The sequence below is a fragment of the Chlorocebus sabaeus genome, chromosome 4 (assembly GCF_047675955.1).
Source record: "Chlorocebus sabaeus isolate Y175 chromosome 4, mChlSab1.0.hap1, whole genome shotgun sequence".
Taxonomy (NCBI): domain Eukaryota; kingdom Metazoa; phylum Chordata; class Mammalia; order Primates; family Cercopithecidae; genus Chlorocebus; species Chlorocebus sabaeus.
The window spans coordinates 53,779,122-53,799,683 of NC_132907.1; the positions used below are offsets into that span (position 1 = coordinate 53,779,122).

The following is a 20,562-nucleotide window of genomic DNA, read 5'->3' on the forward strand; positions in this document are numbered from 1 at the left end:
AGCAAATAGTTTTATTCACAGAGGATAGTCTGGGCTAATGTATCTTCCATATTCACTTATTTTTCTGCCCACGCATAAGGACCATACATTAAAGTTTATGGGGAGGAAATATTTCAGAGGGAGGTAATTTTAATTAGTCTTTACTCTAGAAAAAAGGTTCTCAAACTCAACAATGCGCCAAAGAACCTGTTAAAACACAGATCATTGGGTCTCACTCCTCGAGTTTCTGATCCAGAAGGTTTTGGGAAGGGCACAGAAATGTCCATAGCTAATACATTCCTAGGTAATACAGATGCTGATGGTTTAGGAGCCACACTTTGGGAACCAATTCTTTTGAACAAGAGCCATCAGTCTATGACCCAAAGGCCAAATTTGACCTGCCACTTAAAAAAATAAAGTTTTATTTTTATTGAAACACAGCCATATTCATATGTTTACATATCGTCTATGGCTACTTCCATACAATAACGGCAGAGGTGAGTAATTTCAACAGACGCCACATGGCCTACATATGACTATCCAGGCCACTTATAGGAAAAGCTTGCTGGCCCCTGCCCTAGAACATTATCCTTAAAATCACATATTGGCAGATCCAGATACCAAAATAACTTAATCTATTTATTCCGGTTGCATACAAAGACCATTAAAATTATTGACATTCTCATTTTAAAAACGCACAAAGGCTTTCAACAGTGATGCATTATTCTTCTAACTCATTTTATAAGGTTAGATTATATATTCCCATTTTCATGGATAAATTCATTTCTTATTTTATTTTGGTCTTTACTAAAGGCCTGGTCTCTATCTGGCAATAGTTTTTACTCAAATGCAATAAAATTTTATTTTTTCCTAATAAGCATCTTCTGGAATTTCTAGTGGCAAAATGCCCCTTGTATAGATTCAAATAGAGGTAGATATGCCTAATTCCAAGCTAGAGCAATGATGTTATTGCACACAAGTATATTTATTTAATGAGTAACAGACAAGTCCAACCTCTGTAGGCAAGTGACAGGGACTTTTGGCAAGGTTTTTTGTCTAGTCAGTCTACCAAATGTACTTCCCTAACTTTGATTATTGCAATATACACTTATATGTTACAGATTCATAAAAAAACAAGAAATACAGACAAAAGTTTAAGACAATAATTTATTTCAGAAGAAATGCAAGAAAAAACTGTGCAGCCTTTGAATAAAACATCCAAATCATTAGTCCATTTCCCTTGGAAACAAAGCCATACCAGTAATAACCAGCAGTAGAATGGTAGTTTTGTATCCAAAAAATTAAGAATCTTCTAGGAGACAAGTTTAACCATATGACCAAGTAAACATAAGCTGACAATTAAGTTTTCACCGCCCTCAAGTTCCCAGCTTCAGTTATCAGAGAACAACTGCTTAGTCAATTCTTGGTACTCTTACCCCTCTCAGTAAAGGAAAATTGTATTGCATTACTAGCTCCTTCAGAAGGATAACGCTTTATATTCTTTCAGCAAAGAATTCAGGCCCGTATAAAGATTTATGAGACAGAGATCTGGTTGTGGAGTTGACACTAAAGGGTCAGGGCTGGGGCTGATAAACGTGATAAACACTACAAAAATAGAGCCTTGCATGAGTTTCTCTCAGAACTGAAAGGACGTTGTACCTCATGAAACCAGGGAAATCGAAGATTTTTGCAAAGGATGGTCTAGTTGAGCTGGGTCTTGAGGGGAAGAGGGAAGGTGTTGAGGATACAAGGAACAGCCACGTGGAGACATGGAGGCATGAAAAAGAAGTTTATGTTCAAAGAATGGCAGGGTTTTGCTTTGCTAGAGCATAGGTTTTGTGGGAGGAAATGGCAGGCGGTGAGGGGGGTAAAGTAAGTTAAAATAAATATTCTGATCTAAGAAGTATTAGACTCACTTTGCCTTGAAAATTGTAGTGAACTACCCCCTCCCCCACCACCCCTGGCAACATGATAGTAGTTGTACAATCCATTAATTGGGAAAATATATAATGACCAGTGGGTTACTAGGAATTGAGTAACAATTTTAAATGATCTGCACTCAGTCACAATAGCAACTGCTTATGTTTGCTTTATATGTAAGATATATTATTTATTCAGTTTATAGTCACTACATAGTGAGCATATGGTTTTCTATTCTAGCAATAGAAGGACATCCCATATATAAAGATTTTTAGTTTCTTCTTCTTTTTTTTTTTTTGTTTTGTTTTGGGGATTTTTGTTTGTTTGTTTTTTGGTTTTGGTTTTGAGACAGGGTTTCACTGTGTCACCCATGCTGAAGTACAGTGGAACAATCGTGGCTCACCACAGCCTCAACCTTTTGGGCTCAAGCAATCCTCCCAGTTCAGCCTCCCAAGTAGCTGGGACCACAGGCACATGCCACCACTTCTGGCCACTTTTTTTGTATTTTTGTGGAGACAGGGTTTTGCCATGTTGCCCCAGGTGGTCTCAAACTCCTGGACTCCAGTGATCCACCTGCCTCAGCCTCTCAAAGTGTTGGGATTAGAGTCATGAGCCACCATTCTTGGCAGGGGAGCAAGTTTTCAAGTTAAAAAACAAACAAACAAAACCCTAATCAATTCAGGGAGACAGACTGGAAGAATGACCAGTGAAAAAGTTGCCCTAGTAAGAAACAATAAATACCATGAAGAAAAACAATGATGGCAACGGGAAGGAGAGAACTTTAACAGGTTTTCAGAAGTAGAAATTGAGAGGACTCGGTGACTGAGTAGATCCAGAAGTGAAGGATAGAAAGGCTCAGTGTGAGCCTAAAGAGTTAGAGAGTGTTATTCGTAGCATTAATAATTTCTGGTTTCTGCTTTAATTAAGAATGAAAAGAAACTCTACTCGGTTGGAGAAGATGTTGAAATTTCATGCCTTACTGGCTTTGAAACTGTTGGATACCAGTACTTCAGATGCTTACCAGACGGGACCTGGAGACAAGGGGATGTGGAATGCCAACGTGAGAACTGGGCAAACAATTTTGCTTGACAACTTTACAGAATGAATGTGCCCAATATAAAAACAGTAAAAGCACATCCTTAGATCAATACATTTTACTCATTTTTAGTAACTCTGGTGAAAGAGTTTGTGAAGCAGAAAATAAATAGGAGGGCTCATTTGCTAAAACTGGATTTCCAGATATCTCCATACTTCAGTGTTCCTGCTCCTACATACTACTGTCATACACACAGGACTGCGAAGTATGCACTTCGAAAGAAATCCGGGAAGTCGGCAAGTTGTATCTAACCACAGATATCTGCCCTGCCCAATGTTCAAATTGACGCAAATTGCTGAGTCTCAGGAAGATGATATTTACACTCTTTATGTATCAGAAATGGGAATTTATGTAAGACGCGATTTTGTGTAAGATACAGTTTTCACCAAGACACTACTCCTTGGCGCATGTTCACATTCTTTGCTGAGAAAGAGTGAATAAGCTTTAGACTCTGCACATATCTGTGCTAGAGTAAAGTAAAAACCAAGATTCAAATAAGGCTTGAATGGGACTCCAAAGACTTATTTTGGGGCACCATGAAGCAGAGTTGAGACCAATGTCAATTAGAATGCCCGTGACTCTGCATCACTCACAGCGTGGTAACTTGTATTTGGAGAAATCCACTAGGGATAAGAGAAAAGAAAGTGTTTCTTGAAAGGAAAAGGGCCCAATGATTTCATAAAAGTTGGATGTGTCTGGAGCCAGTTCTTTAGCAAGGGAACCTCAGATAATGAAACTAAAGGGAATTTTTCAATGAAGGGTCTGAGGGAAAGCCCGGGATTCTTATCCCCCAGGTTTTCTGATCAAAAGGAGGCACCACAGTTGAACAAATGCAGTAAATCTCATCAAAATCACCTCTTTGGTTGCATAAAATTTGCCTAAATTTGTTGTTTATTCTGCTCCGCTAAACACATATGAAATGTTGCTCTCTTGCAGGGACAGAGTGCATCAAGCCAGTTGTGCAGGAAATTCTGACAATTACACCATTTCAGAGATTGTATAGAATTGGTGAATCCATTGAGCTAACTTGCCCCAAAGGCTTTGTTGTTGCTGGGCCATCGAGGTACACATGCCAGGGGAATTCCTGGACACCACCCATTTCAAACTCACTCACCTGTGAAAAAGGTGCGTAGCAGCTCAGTGTTCTGGGGTCTGATAAGGTGGTGCACCCTGAGATTGGTAGTATAGCCTCTACAGCCATTCTATGTCTTAAGCACTGAGAGGCTAAATAAGACACAAGTTTAGACAGTGTGGGTCAAACAGCAACTATGCAATGGCTCTGCTAATTCCCTAAGCTCTTTGCCATCCTGCCTCCTTTATTCTCTTCTGGGCTTTTATGATGTGTGAAAGAAAGGGAGAAAGTTAACCTTTTGAATAACCTTAAATAAAATTATCAGTAAAAAGATCTCATGGAAATTAGTGAGAACTAATTTTGTGTAAGTATTGGGTCTTGGTTTCACTAGACTCCTGATCATAATAATAAATTACAAGGAACATAAATGTCAGTGGAATGAATGTATGTGGAAGCCATAGATTTCAGAAAGTTAAGATCTTTTGGACACCGTAGGCAGTATTCTCATCAGAGCATATGCATGCATGTGCACACACATCCCCTTAGATTAGAAATTAAAATTATAATCCAAACTGAGAAATAGGAAATGTTCCATTAAAATTAGTATTCAAACTGAGAAATAGGAAATGTTCCACCGCTAGATAAAGGAAACACATAGCCTATTTCATATACTTTCTCTCCAATAATATTGACAGAAAGACCAATGCAGGGAGTCACAGAAAGAGAAAGACAATCATAAATAAAACCAACACTGTGAGGTAAAGACACTTTCAGGCAGGGAAACATTATTAATTCTTTCAATGTGAAAAAGTTCTGCTTCATAAAGATGTGAGATGCTACACAGTTACTTTTTCCTTCCTCCCAGACCTGGACTCCTCCAGTAGCCCTTCAGAGGATCCACTTGCCCTGAGCACTTTACAGACTGTGCAGTATTGTTGCTCCTGTGTTGGGAGGTGTGGGCAGCTGAGTCCCAGCACTGCTTCAACCTGAGGCTGATTGGAAGAGCAGATTCCTTGCATAAGATCATTGACAATTTCAAACCTGTAGCGAAAGAGCAAGGCTCTGTGCCACTTGAAAACTGATTGATTCTTTTTGGAAACAGTGTATACCTTGCTGCTCCTCCCTGGCCTAAATGTAGAATTACAAAAGGCAAAGAGGCATAAGTAAACAATATCACCACAATGTAAACCATAGTGGCTAAAGCCTTACCGGAAGGATAGGTCTCCAAGTTCACCAGAGTTCTGGGCCAAGTTTCACCAGATAGCATGGGGGTAATAGAAGGAAATGAAAACAACTGTGAATAAGAAAACCTAGGAATTTTTTATATCTTTATTTTTGCTTCTAACATGAGCCACCTTTCCTTATCAAGCCTTCTACTTGATAAGCTAAGAGGAGGAAGAGTGAGCTAAGCCTCCAGTTCTGCCTTGACGATTAACTTGCTCACGAGGTCCTTTTCGTTCTGGGGATGCCTGAATAGTCAGATCCGGATCAAAAAATTTTGTTTCATTCAATAGACTCAGGAGTTTGGCTCTAGGTCCAGATTCTCCAGGTGGGCCTCAACATGAGCAAAGAAACCAAGGTTCCCTCTTTCATAAATACACCCCCAGTGTCACTCCCTCTATTTTCATCCCCCTCCCTCCCCGACATGCTATTTAGTTCCTCATCTTAGTTCAAGCGTAATTTCCTTACGAATCCTTCCTTACCCTTCCCAGTTGGAGTCTTTATGGTATGTGGTCTCCTGAAACCATGTTCCCTTTCTTCAGAATACTTGTCTCAGCCCTTAATTATAAATCCATTATTATAATTATTTGATTAATATCTGTATTCTCTTTCTTTTTTCCTCTCCTTTACTCTCCTCTCCTCTCCTCCACCTTTCTTCCAACCTTCCTTTCTTTTTTTTTTTTTTTCCCCCCACCATAATGTCCTAGTGCCTAGAATGTCATGCAGGAATTAATAACTACATTTAGGAGCTGCATTTCTCCATTGATTCTTGTAAGAAAATCTGACTTTCAAGCCATTCACATCCACATTGCTAAATCTAATGGACTTTTTTTTTCCTTATCTTCTTTGACCTCTCAGCAACCTTCAGCAATGTTGACCTTCTGCACGTATGTTCTTTCCTTGGCTTCATATTCTTGTTTAGCTCTGAATTTCTGGCTGTTGCCCTCTATTTTTGGCAGGCTCCTGCCAGTGCTTGGACATTAATCACTGTTTGTTTCCCAAGTTTTGGATCTGTACTCTCCTACTGAAGAATCTCACCCACATGCATAGCTTCAGTAATTCCCCCATAGACTAATAACAGATTTAAATCTTTAGCACATACTTTGCCACTGAGATTTACACATGAATATCTAAATTCCTATATATCTACATTGTTTGGATGTCTTAAAGATACCATGAATTCAACATCTACAGAGGGGAACTCTTAATTCATCACCCTTCCTTCCTAAAACTAAGCATTTTCTAATATTTTCTATTTCTGGTAAGGCACCAATGTATATTCTCTTATGCAAATCAGAAACCTAACAATCATATAATTGGCAGCTCTCATAACTTACCCACAATAGATAATATCACGTATTTTACCTGCTAGCTGTGTCTCAAGTTTATCTACTTTTCTCCATTTCTACCTCTGGAACCTTGGTCCAAATTATCATCCTCTTTCACCTGAACTACCACAATAACCTCATAGATTAGCTCCCTGGAGCCCTATTGACCACCATGCCTCTTCAAATCCATTCTCTGCACAGAAGCCAGAATTAATTTCTTTTTTTCAAAATCCAGGACTGATTTTGTCACAACACTCCCTGCTTAAAACCCATCAGAGACTGTCTACTATTTATAAAATGAAGACAAAAACCCTTCAAAGACCCTATTAGCCCCCCACACAACCTACCACACACCTACCTCTCTGGCCACATCTTGTTCCATGCTCTTGTTTTTCAGCACTTCAACCACACTCTGTTGCCCAGGCTGGGGTGCAGTGGCACCATCTCGGCTCACTGCAACATCTGCCTCCCAAGTTCAAGTGATTCTTTTGCCTCAGCCTCCTGAGTAGCTGGGACTACAGGTGCATGCCACCACGCCCCACTAATTTTCATATTTTTAGTACAAATTGGGTTTCACCATATTGACCAGGCTGGACTGTAACTCCTGACCTTGTGATCTGCCTGCCTCGGCCTCCCAAAGTGCTGGGATTACAGGCATGAGCCACCATGCCCGGCCACTGCCTCCCGTTTGAACATTTCCATACCTTATGTTTCCTCTGCATTGAACAGCCTCACTTTTCTTTCTTCATTTTACCTTTTCTAATCTTTCTAGCTACATCAATTTTTTTATTATATGCTTCTATTTAATAGCACTAAGAAAGGCAACAATTCTGTATGTATATTAGTGTGCTCATTTGATTAATGTCTGTCTGCACCCACAAGACTATTAGCTTGGTGAGCCCAGGATCTGGGTCAGTTTATGCTCAACCTAATCTCTCCAGAACCTTACAGAGTGTTGGGAATATCATGCATATGCAATAAATATTTGAAAAATAAATGAACAAAAATTTCAACAGTTCCATTTTCTTTAGTTATCTGAACATAATAGCAATTTTAGGTTGGAAAATGACACCTCATGTGCACTGGAAAGGAATATTTAATGACAATGTATTTAGAGAAGCCAAAATGAATGTTCTAACTCCAAGAGATAAATATGAATCCTTTACCACTGCCTCTTCTTTGAATTCAAGCTTATCACTTAGAATCCATGCTGTGCACTGTTCTTTTCTCCTTTTTTCTTTTGTTTCAGATAGTCTAACAAAATTAAGAGGCCATTGTCAGCTGGGACAGAAACAATCAGGATCTGAATGCATTTGTATGTCTCCAGAAGAAGACTGTAGGTAAGAGATACCCTACAGACTGTGTCTGGAAATTGGGAAAACCAGTCTAGTGTAAGAAACTTGATGGAAGAGCTGAGCTTCTTGAAGCACAGACATGAAATAAATGAAATTTCCACATAATTGATATTCCTGTGCTCTGCTGAATTCCTCCTTCGCCATTGGGTAGCAAGTTTCTTAATTATCTCTCAGCCCAGTTCCCTGTTTAAAATGAGATTGTTTATTAAAACAGTCTCATTTTGGTTATAAAGACTTAACTTCTGCACATGTAAAAACTTTAAACTCAGTTATATCAACACCTTCCTTTTCCTTTCACTCAAGCCCAGGGCTTGGAGTGGGGCGGGGAAAACAGGCACAAGAAAACTGGTTGGTTAGTGAACACACTACATTGGCTACATGCCCCTGTTTTTTCTGATCTTCATATGGAAATGCTTGCTTTCTTCTCTTGGGCAGCCATTATTCAGAAGATCTCTGTGTGTTTGACACAGACTCCAACGATTACTTTACTTCACCTGCTTGTAAGTTTCTGGCTGAGAAATGTTTAAATAATCAGCAACTCCATTTTCTACATATTGGCTCCTGCCAAGATGGCCGCCAGTTAGAATGGGGTCTTGAAAGGACAAGACTTTCATCCAACAGCACAAAGAAAGAATCCTGTGGCTATGACACCTGCTACGACTGGGAAAAATGTACAGGTCAGTTCCACTGGTGACCACACTAAATGCTCTCGCTTAACCTTCATCTCAGCTTGAACATCATCTTCCTTAAAAATAACCTATCCTTAATCAAAAATATTTCCTTTTCATTGTAAAAAAAATTCATGATTTAAACAGAAAGGAAAATTATAATCACCTGCAAGTAGAAATAACTACGGTAGTAATGTGGGTGTTTATCTTGCCAATCTTTTCTCTATGCATATGTGTAATCAGTACCACCCTTAGGCCCTAGTGGGAAGAGCACCTGTCCTGATCTCATGTTTCAGGCATCCCTCCCAGTCCCAGCTTCAGAGGCCCTTCACCAGAATTGTCTAAGTTTCCTTCTGGTGTTGGGACTGTCTGAGGCCAATAGTGCTGTCCAAGCAGGACTGGATTTTGCATTGCCAAAGCATCTTCCTGAAATTTCTTTAAGTCTTCTTTCAGTGCCTGGGTCAAGCCAAGGCTGACAATACTACTCAAGCAGGACACCCTGAGCCCAGACAACATCCCACACGAACGCAAGCACGGTTATACTTTCCAACTCTCTACTGCTTCTTCTCCCCACCATGCATAGGGTCAGCCAGATGTCCCAAAGAGCTCTGGGGCTCATGCCTGTGGAGTCATCTCTGGCCCAGAGCTATACTATCATTCTCAGAAAACAGCTTGGTGAACAAATTGCTCCTACTAGCCAGCAGGTCATTCTTGCTCCAGATTGCTTGAAATTAGAAAGCCAGTGTGATGCTGATACTCTAATTTGGGGTGACTCTAATTGTTCATAGATAAGCACCCCATAAAAAATTTGTCCCTGGGTCTCAAACATCTCAGGAGTGGCCCTGCATATAATACAAATTTTAAAAATATAAAATGGGATCATACTCTACATGTTATTCTATATATTGCTGTTTTTCACTTACTGTGTCATGGAACTATTTTCATATCAACATATATTATTCGGCCACATAATTCTCAATGTCTGCAAAAGTCTATATAGGTATTCTATGATTTATTTAGCCAATCTCTGGTTAGCCATTTAAATTTTCTCCTGTATTTTGCTATCATAAATAGTGCCATCATACCTAAATCTATCACAAATCATTCAGTGATCTAAGATTACGTCCTTCAGATATAGCTTATAAAGGGATATTTCTAGGTAAATATTATTGTTAAATACAATATATTGGCTCCCTATCCAGAAATGTTTTTGCCATATTATATTTCACTCTAGAACATATAATAAAGACTGCTCTCCCACACTCTCACCAAACCTTGGAGTTATCACTCCTTTGTATCTCTGCCAATTTAATACTTAAGGAGTAGCATTCTATTTCCATTTTTCCTAAGTTTACTGACCATAGACATTACATTTGTGAGTTGTTTCGAGGCAGGGACTTCACAGCAGTACATTTGCTCCAAGATGAAGTTTGACCCTGAAATAGTCCAACTAAGCTTTATATCTTTTTCAAAAGATGGATTGGAGATTACAACAGAACCCAAGCAGTTAGAGATACTTCCTTTGTGGAACATTTTCCAAAAAAACAATTATCTTAAATTGGGGCATAAAGTATGCAAAGGAATCTTTGCTGAAACCACCTTACTTTTGCAAAAAGAAAGACAAAAACTATATTGTTCCCCTTGACTCTTTTTTGACTTTGTGGCCCAGTGTTCTTCAGCTCAGTCTTGGAAAGGGGAGAGGTCTTATTACTTAAAACCATGCCTTTCCTGATCCACTTCAAGCTGATTATCAAGCTTCAGCTCCCTTGACAGGCCACAGGATTGAAACATGACAGAGGTTGGACATAGCTGGCATCTAATGGTGACAACTCAGGAAGCCAGTATCTGGGGTTTTCAACCTTCATGCCATGACTAAACAAGGCAATTCCATATAACACACAGAAAACCAGGGCCTGATATTAATTCTAATCACTATTAAATAATTTTTAAACAAAAACTCTACTATTCATTTTTTTGATGCTTGATCAACACCATTACTCAACTGACATCTCTTGCAGACAATAATTTGTGATAGAAAAGAGCTGAAAGTATATACAATATCATTTTTATTTTAAATATAAACTTTTTATCTAAGAAACATAGTGTAAGAACATTATTGTCAAAAATACTTAGAGAAAATAAAATTTGGTCAGCGGGGCCGGTAAGAACTAATCCCTGACTATACTGTAATAGATAGGTCAAGCATTTGGGGCTATATTTAGTGTTACCGTCCATTCTTCCTTATTTATCATAGAGAAGCAGTCTGCAGAGAACTCTTCTATTGGAAAAAAAAAAAAAAAATTTTTTTTTTTGCTATCTTCCCACAAATTATTTTTTTCAAATCTGCCTGAGTGAAAAATAACAGTTGACAATTTTATCAAAATACCTGTCTTTACTATTACCCCTTTGCTATACACATATCTAAATCATCACATACTTGAAGAGTCTAAGTTTGCTAAAAAAAAAAAAAAAAAAAAAGTACTAAAAACTGAAATTAACAGAATGCTTTGGGTAGTCAAACTAACACATGAACATTTCTTAATAGAAGATTTATTTAGGCAATTTAAAACATTTTTTGGTTCTGCACACAATCAGGAAACTCAAAGCATTTTTTTCCCCTATAGATATGATCTGTCTCTGCTAGCTTTCTTTAGCTGGTGAGCAAAAGTAAATGTCGCAGAGGGTTCTGTTTGGATTAGCACTGTAGAAAATTATCAACATACAAATGATAGCATTTATGAAGACAGAGAAAGCTAAAAATGTACTTTATACCCAGGCCACTCATGGGAAGTTGAAATATTAGTAATTTTCAGTTCAATTGCATGTCACTTTGATTAAACTGTGTTCTTGATTACATTGTGCTCTTAGCTACTCTTTTCCTTCTCTATCTAAAATGAAATTTTAAAAACTTTAAAATGGAACTTCAAAGTAATATAAAGGTCACCTTTCAAAAGTTACAACATGAATGAAATGCCCCAGAAGCCTATTTTATAGATATTAAGTATATTATCTGAATTTCAGAAATATCAACCACCAACCAACAGGAAGGGGAAATTTATTCAGTCAACATCCATTTAGCAGCCAATGTATAAGTCACTGTTCAAGGCATGATGATGGTTTTAAGATGAGGCACCCTTTTTACCCCTCAAATTTTTGGAGGAGTAACGTTAGACAATAATTACATGAATCACTTTAGTGCAAGTCAGGATGCGATAAGAGCTTTAAGAGAGAAATATCTTCTGGTCTGGAGGGGTTTCTTAAGCACAGAAGCGTGAGAACTGAGTGTTGAAGGATCAATTAGTGGAAGTGGTGGGGTCTTTTGGTGCTGGTAGTCTGAAAATAATTAGGCAAAGAACATTTAAGCTATATCCATACTAAAAGAGTAGTGACCATGGCCCTTCCAAAAACGTAAGGAATGGATGTCCTAACCAGAGGTGGAACAGTCCCCTATCTTTCACCAAACTCTATCCCTTCCAACAGTGGACAGGAACATTCTTTCCAACAATGAACAAGTATCTTCTCTAGCTGGTTGACAGAGAGCATAGTAAGGAAATGCATGCTTTTTCATAAAATGTTTCCTACCAAGGGCAAGATGCCCAGACATGTGGTACATATGAGTATCTCCCTACTTCCTTTCCCTATTTTTTCCCATCAGTTGAGACACCTGAGAAAGAATTGATGTCCTCTAAAATAAGCTATTCATTCATGACCTCATTGCTAATACTCACGCTGACTCAGGTATTTTGGCAACATGAATTATTCCAGATCCATTAAGTAAATTTCTTTTTTGTACACTTATACCTGCACCCACAATTCAGAATTTCAAATCAGTTGATCCAGAAGAATGAACTGAGTGCCTTGTTAAGAGCTGATCAGACGGATGAGCCACACTGCTCTCCAAAACAGCACTTCTCATTGTCTTGGGGAAAAGACATATGAAAGCTAACTACTAAGAATGTACACAAAAATGTCACATATGGTACTGACAAGTTTACACCACTAAAATTTAGCCAAATAAAAGATATGCTTTAGCTCAACCATCATGGAAAGCAGTATGGCGATTCCTCAAAGAACTTAAAACAGAATTCCTTGAAGGACTTAAAACATAATTACCATTTGACCCAGCAATCCCATTACTGGGTATATACCCAAAGGGATATAAATCATTCTATCATAGAGACACATACACATGTATTGTACTGTAGCACCATTTACATTAGCAAAGGCATAGACTCAACCTAAATACCCATCAACAGTAAACTGGATAAAGAAAATGTGGTACAAATATATCATGGAATACTATGCAGCCATAAAAACAATGATATCATGTCCTTTGCAGCAACATGGATGGAGCTGGAAGCCATTATCCTAAGCAAACTAATACAAGAACAGAAAACCAAGTACCACATGTTCTTACTTATAAGCAGGAGCTAAACAATGAGAACATATGGACACAAAGAAACAACAGATACCAGGGCCGACTTGAGAGCAGATAGTGGAAGGAGGGAGAGGATTTAAAAACTACCCATCAGTCACTATGCTTATTCTGGGTAATGAAATAATCTGTACACCAAACCCTTATGGCATGCAATTTACCTATATAACAAACTTAGCACATGTATCCCTGAAACTAAAATAAAAGTTAAGAAAAAGAAAAAAGAGAAAATCTGGTCAGACACTGTGGTCCATGCCTATAATCCCAGTACTTTGGTACACCAAGGCAAGAGGATCAGTTGAGCTCAGGAGTTTGAGACTAGCCTGGGGAACATAATGAGACCCTGTCTCTACAAAGAGTAATAGATTAGCTGAGCATGGTTGGGTGCATCTGTAGTCCCAGCTACTCAGGCGGCTAAGGTGGGAGGATCTCTTGAGCCTAGGAGTTCGAGGGTGCAGTGAGCCTTGATTGTGCCATTGCACCCCAGCCTGGGAGACAGAGTAAGACTCTGTCTCAAAAAAAAGAAAAGAAAAGATCAAAAGATCAGAATATGGTTATGTTGCTATGAAATGCTTCATTGAGGAGGCAAGACTTGTAGAAACTAGACGTGTGGGGAGAAGTAGGAAAGAGCACATCAGTCTGGCAAAAGAGGCAGATGACATGGGAGAAAGGACAAAAACTGGAATACCTTTGGGATCTTGTTGGGGAAACAGACAGTTAATCTACTTGAAATGCAGAAAGTAAAAAAGACAATGTTGAAAATGGAAGTTAAGGCCAAACTGTGGAGAACTTTGACCTTTGACTAAAACATACATGTAGAATATATAAGCCTATAAACCTTTGTTCAAAATTAATTTAATATACTCAGCTTCGGTAACTTTATCCATAAATGATTGTTTTAAACCTATTTCATTCATGAACATAAGACTTAAATGAATTATGAAGTGCTTTGGTGATTCCAAAAGCAAGCCTCGTAGGAGAATCACCCAATTTAACTGCCTATTAAAAATACAGATACCCAGGTATAACCCAATAATATTCTAGAAAGAAAGAAACAAATGTGATATAGAGTTATGTTAAAAAGCTCAGGCCTGTGAGTCATGTATTATTTAAATCCTGCTTCTACCATTTACTAAATTGTGTGGCCATAGGCAAAGAGCTTAAATTCCTTGAGCTCAGTTTCCCCTTCTGTAGAATTCTTATGATAGCCTAGTTCATACATTTGTTGTAAGGGTTCGAAAAAATAAAGCATATAAAATGCTTGGCATATTGTGTGGCTTCACAGTACATGATCTACAAATGATAACTATAAAGGTACTTAGGCAATGCCAACATTAAAAATGAAAATAAAATAAAAGGACAGGCTGAAGACATTGGAGAAATGGATTGATAGGACTAGTGCCTGATTGAATGTAGGCAGTGAGTGAGAGGGAGGTGCCAGAGATAGCACAAATCTTCAATGAATGTGGACAGTGAGACAGGGGGAACTGCCCGAAATAGGCCAACTCTTTAAGCTTATTGGCTTACTAGTGCCCTCTAGTCTCTTATATACAGATCTCTCTATTCAATCACAGTTGGGTCTTTGGGGTCCTTGCCTTTGGTGGGTTGTTTTGTTGTTTTTGTTTTGTTTTGTTTTCAATTTTTATTTTTTGGCTTTCTCATTCATTAGAGAAAGCTTTGGACCAAACTTAATTTAACACCATCAAGGAGCTCGCCACCCTGGGGATGATTTAGATGAAACCAAACCCTAATGTACTGTGGTGAGTCACACTCTCTCTCTCTCTCATTACAGCCTCCACTTCCAAATGTGTCTGCCTATTGCCCCCACAGTGCTTCAAGGGTGGAAACCAACTCTACTGTGTCAAGATGGGATCATCAACAAGTGAGAAAACATTGAACATCTGTGAAGTGGGAGCTATAAGATGTGCAAACAGGAAGGTGGAAATATTGCATCCTGGAAAGTGTTTGGCCTAGCACAATTACTGCTAGGCCCAGCACAATTAACAGATTTCCCATCCAGAAGAACCAGCTCCTACAAATGAGAATTCTTGTACAAACAGCAGACTGGCATGCTCAAAGTTACTGACAAAAATTATTTTGTGTTAGTTTGAGATCATTATTCTCCCCTGACTCTCCTGTTTGGGCATGTCTTACTCAGTTCCAGCTCATGATGCCCTGTAGCATACCCCTAGGTACCAACTTCTACAGCAGTCTGGTAAATTCTCCTGTTCACATTGCACAAAAATAATGTGACTTCTGAGACCCTTATGTAGCCCATGACATTAAGCATTCTCACAATTAGAAATAAGAATAAAACCCATAATTTTCTTCAATGAGTTAATAAACAGAAATCTCCAGAACCTCTAAAACACATTCTTGAAGCCCAACTTTCATGTCTTCATTCAACAAATAATTTCTGAGTGTACATACAGGATGTCAAGTACTGACCAAAGTCTTGAGAACTCGGCAGATAATAAAACAGACAAAAGCCTTTGCCTTCATGAAGCATACATTCATTCAGGGGTAGACACACAAAAAATGAAATAAACAGGTAAAATGTGTGGCATGTTTCATAGTGATAATTGTTTTGGAGAGAATACAACATGGAAGGGTGAGTCCCATCCTTAATTATCATCTTATGCAAGGAAATATTCCATAACAATAAACATCACTGTAAGGATGATTGAACTCCAGTGGAAATTATCTTGTATAAAGTTATTAAGGATAAACTTCTGGAGTTCTATTCTCTCAGAAAGTAGAAAAGAGATTCCCTTTGCCTCAACTAAAGTGCATCATAAAGTTTTAGGCTGAAGTGTGTGATGGATGGAAAATTGTCAGAGAATTTTGAAGGCATAATGTTTAAGGTAAGTCATATGTTTTCATTAGGCCATACAAAGCAGCAACCAGTTTATTAGCGTGGCTAGGGTGTCAATTTGAATTGGAGAAGAGAGGCATCTTTGGAGCAGCAGTTCTCAAATATTAGAGTGCATTAGAATCACCTAGAGGGTGTGTGTATTCAGATAGATGCCTGGAACCACCCCAGTTTCTAACTCAGTAGTTCTGGGGTGGGACCTGAGAATGTGTGTTTCTTTTTTTTTTTTTTTTTTTTTTTTTTTGAGACGGAGTCTTGCTCTATCACCCAGGCTGGGGTACAGTGGCCGGATCTCAGCACACTGCAGCTCCGCCTCCCGGGTTCACGCCATTCTCCTGCCTCAGCCTCCCGAGTAGCTGGGACTACAGGCGCCGGCCACCTCGCCCGGCTAGTTTTTTGTAGTTTTAGTAGAGACGGGGTTTCACTGTGTTCGCCAGGATGGTCTCGATCTCCTGACCTCGTGATCCACCCGTCTCGGCCTCCCAAAGTGCTGGGATTACAGGCTTGAGCCACCGCGCCCGGCCGAGAATGTGTGTTTCTAACAGCATTCCAGGTGGTACTGCTTATGATCATCAGGACACATTTTGAGCATACCGAATTTAGAGATGGAGTCATCACACAGCTAACTCTGATTAAGTAATTGATCTCAAAACCATAGCCAATCTCCAGGGAGGTGAGTGAAAGCAGATTCCCTTCCAGCAAAACTCATTGGGATCCTCACCTCTTGGAAGGAGGCTGTGAGCCACAGCTACCTGCCAACCCCATCCCCAGAACTTATACATGCAGCTTCTCCTTCATCTCATTGATCATAGGATATCCGCAAAAATCTAACATATATCATAATATTAAAGGAGAAGAATGGGTAATGAAAACACCTATAAACAAAAAATCATTTTCCTGGTGTAACAGAGGTTGAACATGACCTTTTCCTTTCGCAGGAGTCAGTAACCCAACTATTTTCCAGTCATACCACCCACTCCCTTCTCACTCTGAGGAGTACAGGCCACTCCTGTAAGCATCATAAGCCTTCAGCACACGCGAGACATCAGCTGAGAGCAAAGAGGTATTAAATACTCCCACATCCTAAGGAGAGCCACTAACAATTAAATGAATAAACTTTCCCCAGGATTGAACTGGCTCTGTTCAATCCAGCTCTCATGCCAGCCCTACACCTTTCCAGGCTATAAAACGGGACTAGATGAGTAGCGAAGGGAGTCATGTGAATCTGCAGCCACAGGAATGCGGAGTTCACAGCGGGTGTCCTGTTCTTCTCCTAAGTCCATTCTCTCCCTTTGGTGAGGAGGAGGAGGATGCTGAAAATGTCCACTGAAGCCAGGCAACCAAAGCCCCAAGACAACTAGGTTGAGGGTGTGATGAAACCACCTTTGCTAAAATTATAACAGTGAGAACATTATGTCTGTGAGAGAGATCTGATTTAACAAACCCCCATCTTGCGTTTAGCCTTCAAACTACTCTTAATCATTCCTGGGCTTGGGCCAAGCTAACTTTGGGAGACATTTAATTTATAGTTTAAATGGTAATAGCCTCTCCCCAAACTCAACCACCTTTATAAAGCTAATGAGAGACCACCACATTAGGAGGATGAGAGGAACCTGAATTCCGCTAGGGTGTAGACATACATGATTACCCACACATTATTCCAGATGCACAAGATGTACAACTTCCCCAAATTACTCCTGCAAATTACTCCTGCAAATACTTCCCCAAATTACTCCTACAAATATTGTAGAACCTAAGATTGGCCTTTTTAGATGTCTTTTCAGGTTTTTTGCATCTGATGACAAATGGCTCCACCTGGATCCACCAACTGCTTCTGTGGCCCCATCCAGAAGTGACTCAGTGAATAAGGGGACCATTTCCCACACTCCTATAATTACACTCCCAACCAATCAGCAGCAAGTACCCATTGCCTAGCCTTCCTCCCTTTTTCCCCAAACTATCTTGGAAAAATCCTAGCCTTTGAATTTTTAGAGAGACTGATGTGAGTAATAATAAAACTCAGGTCTTTCATTCAGCTGGTCTGTGTGAATTAAGCTCCTTCTCTATTGCAATCCCCCTGTCTTGATAAATCAGCTCTCTCTGAGCAGTGGGCAAAATGAACTCATTGGACAGTTACAGTGGGGTTACCTACAATATGGATATATGGTACTGCCCTAGCTTGTTGGAGGCTGTGGAATCTTATAGCTGCTACTGGCAAGGTTTCTGAGGATTAGCACCTTGCCCCTCTCTCATAGTTGCAGCCTGACTAGGGAGAAGATGGATACAGCCCTTTTCTCCATCTGCATCCCATGGCACAGGGAAATCATGAAAACTTGGTGGCTCCTGTGGAGCACAGAGAAGAGGAAAGGCCAGCACTGGCACTGGAGGGAAGAAGGAGATGAAATGAAAATCAGATATGAGATTGGAGACTTAAACTGGAGCAACTTTCAAAAAATAGAAACTGACCAGAAATCTGTCTGATCTGTGCCAGAGCTAAGGAGAATGGAATTTGGCAGACTAGTGAAAGCTAGTGAAAGCTGGAGCTGCCATAACAAAGTCATACAAAGCTGGAGCTGCCATAACAAAGTCATACAAATAGAAACTTTTTGTCTCACAATTCTGGTGGCTAGAAATCTGAAACGAAGATGCTGGCAGAGGCATGGTTCCTCAGAAACCTGTAGACGATAATCCTTCCTTGCCTCTTCCAGCTTCTGGTGTTTGCCAGCAATTTTTGGCATTCCTTGGCTTTTGGATTCATCACTGCAGTTTCTGCCTTCATCAACACGTGGCCATCTTTGTTGTCTTCCTTCTGTCAATATCTGCCCGAATTTCCATTGTCTTATAAGGATGCTAATCTTGTTAAACTAGGCCTACACTAAACGAGGCAGGAGAGTAGGGTCTGGAGGTAAGGAACACAAGGCCGATTGATGATTTATACTGACTTCCTAGAACTAAATCAAATAGAAACACTTCAGCTATGACAGGAAATAGCCTCTCCATTTACCTAGGGTGTACATGGAGTAAATGATTTTGTAACTTTACTTCATCCTCTTTATTTCCATAGGGCATACACCAAGTAACCTATGGAAACCTCTAGAGGGTATTTAAACCCCAGAAAATTCTGTAATGAGGCTCTTGATTGGTTGGTCTTTTACCACTTCAGCTACCTTTGTTTCAAAGAATTTTTTGAGTACACTAATCCATTAAAGTTTGCATTAGGCTGATTTGCATACCATTTACCAGCTGAATTTTTAAACTTTGATATTAATATTAATATAGCAATTTAGTACAGTAAGTGTTAAGAGCTAGTGATAAAATTATTAACATGAAACCGAGAACAAAACTGAAACATATTAAATACCTGGAATTTGGTCCTCCAATCTCTAATTCTGTCCTAGAAGATTAAATAAATTCCAGATCAAAGGTAAAAGCTTTATCTCTTTGGCTATTAGAGATGAATACTAAGTCTTCATGTTTGTAGCTTAAGTAACTGGAAATCAATTCAGCTCTTTTTTAAATATGGATTTGAATTGTTGATGGTTCTGCAATATACTAACAAACTGAGACACCAGCTTAAAGAACTTTATGACTAGACATGTTATATATTTCTGATGTCCTGGAAGCAAAGAGACAAAAATAATTATAAGATTATGATTTTAAAATTCCAGCCCTCTGTTTATCTGACAATCAAGCTGAATCAAAGGTTTCCTCTTTTGAGCAGTCTTCAATGAAGCCCACTAAATTTTAGAATATGTTACTGTTTTTTCTCTTTCTACCAAAGCCTTCAACTCCTACAATCCACATTTCATAGTTTTAAAGATTGAGCTCCTCTGTTATTTCCAAAAGAGCACCTATAAAGTATCCCTGAACCACATTCCTTCCTAAAATCTAATTCTGAGTAACAAGAATCTGATAGATCATGATGTTTCTGGTCAGTGTTGGGTACAAAACTACCCCGAAGCTTAATTAATTGGATTCTAAATGGCTGGCTCTCTCCAAGGTCACCTTCATTCTTTTGGACATCATATGTGGAATCAATGAGGCATTGAGCTTCTAACCAAACAAATAGCCTGCAAAATTATAGTTGTATCCAGTCTATTTTATAAACATAAGACAGGCCACTGCTACCCTATTTGTCTTCTTGACAAGTTCTAGTTGCACGGTTTCAGTTCCAAGTGTCAAATATCAGTTAACAGAGGTGTGTGTCACCAATCAAGGGACTCCAAGGAACAGATGGCACACTGAAAGTCATGCTCACAAAGATTTATATAGAAAGATACTCATCACAACATTATTTTTTTTTTTTTAATTTATTTATTATTATTAAACTTCAAGTTGTAGGGTACATGTGCACAACGTGCAGGTTTGCTACATATGTATACTTGTGCCATGTTGGTGTGCTGCACCCATCAACTCGTCATTTACATCAGGTATAACTCCCAATGCAATCCCTCCCCCCTCCCCCCTCCCCATCATAGGCCCCGGTGTGTGATGTTCCCCTTCCCGAGTCCAAGTGATCTCATTGTTCAGTTCCCACCTACGAGTGAGAACATGCGGTGTTTGGTTTTCTGTTCTTGTGATAGTTTGCTAAGAATGATGGTTTCCAGCTGCATCCA

The 20,562-nt window shown here is 39.2% G+C and overlaps 1 protein-coding gene across 1 annotated transcript in view; it reads left to right on the forward strand.

Moving 5' to 3' along the window:
• The window catches only part of C6 (complement C6), a 61,108-nt gene extending 45,329 nt beyond the window's left edge, over window positions 1–15,779 (forward strand). Inside the window, exons 13-17 of the mRNA XM_007961477.3 lie at window positions 2,827–2,959; window positions 3,932–4,120; window positions 7,866–7,956; window positions 8,407–8,648; window positions 14,867–15,779. Coding sequence (XP_007959668.1) covers window positions 2,827–2,959; window positions 3,932–4,120; window positions 7,866–7,956; window positions 8,407–8,648; window positions 14,867–15,048 — 837 coding nt within the window. The 3' untranslated portion in view covers window positions 15,049–15,779. The remainder of the gene's footprint in view (window positions 1–2,826; window positions 2,960–3,931; window positions 4,121–7,865; window positions 7,957–8,406; window positions 8,649–14,866) is intronic.
• The last annotated feature ends 4,783 nt before the right edge of the window (window positions 15,780–20,562 follow it).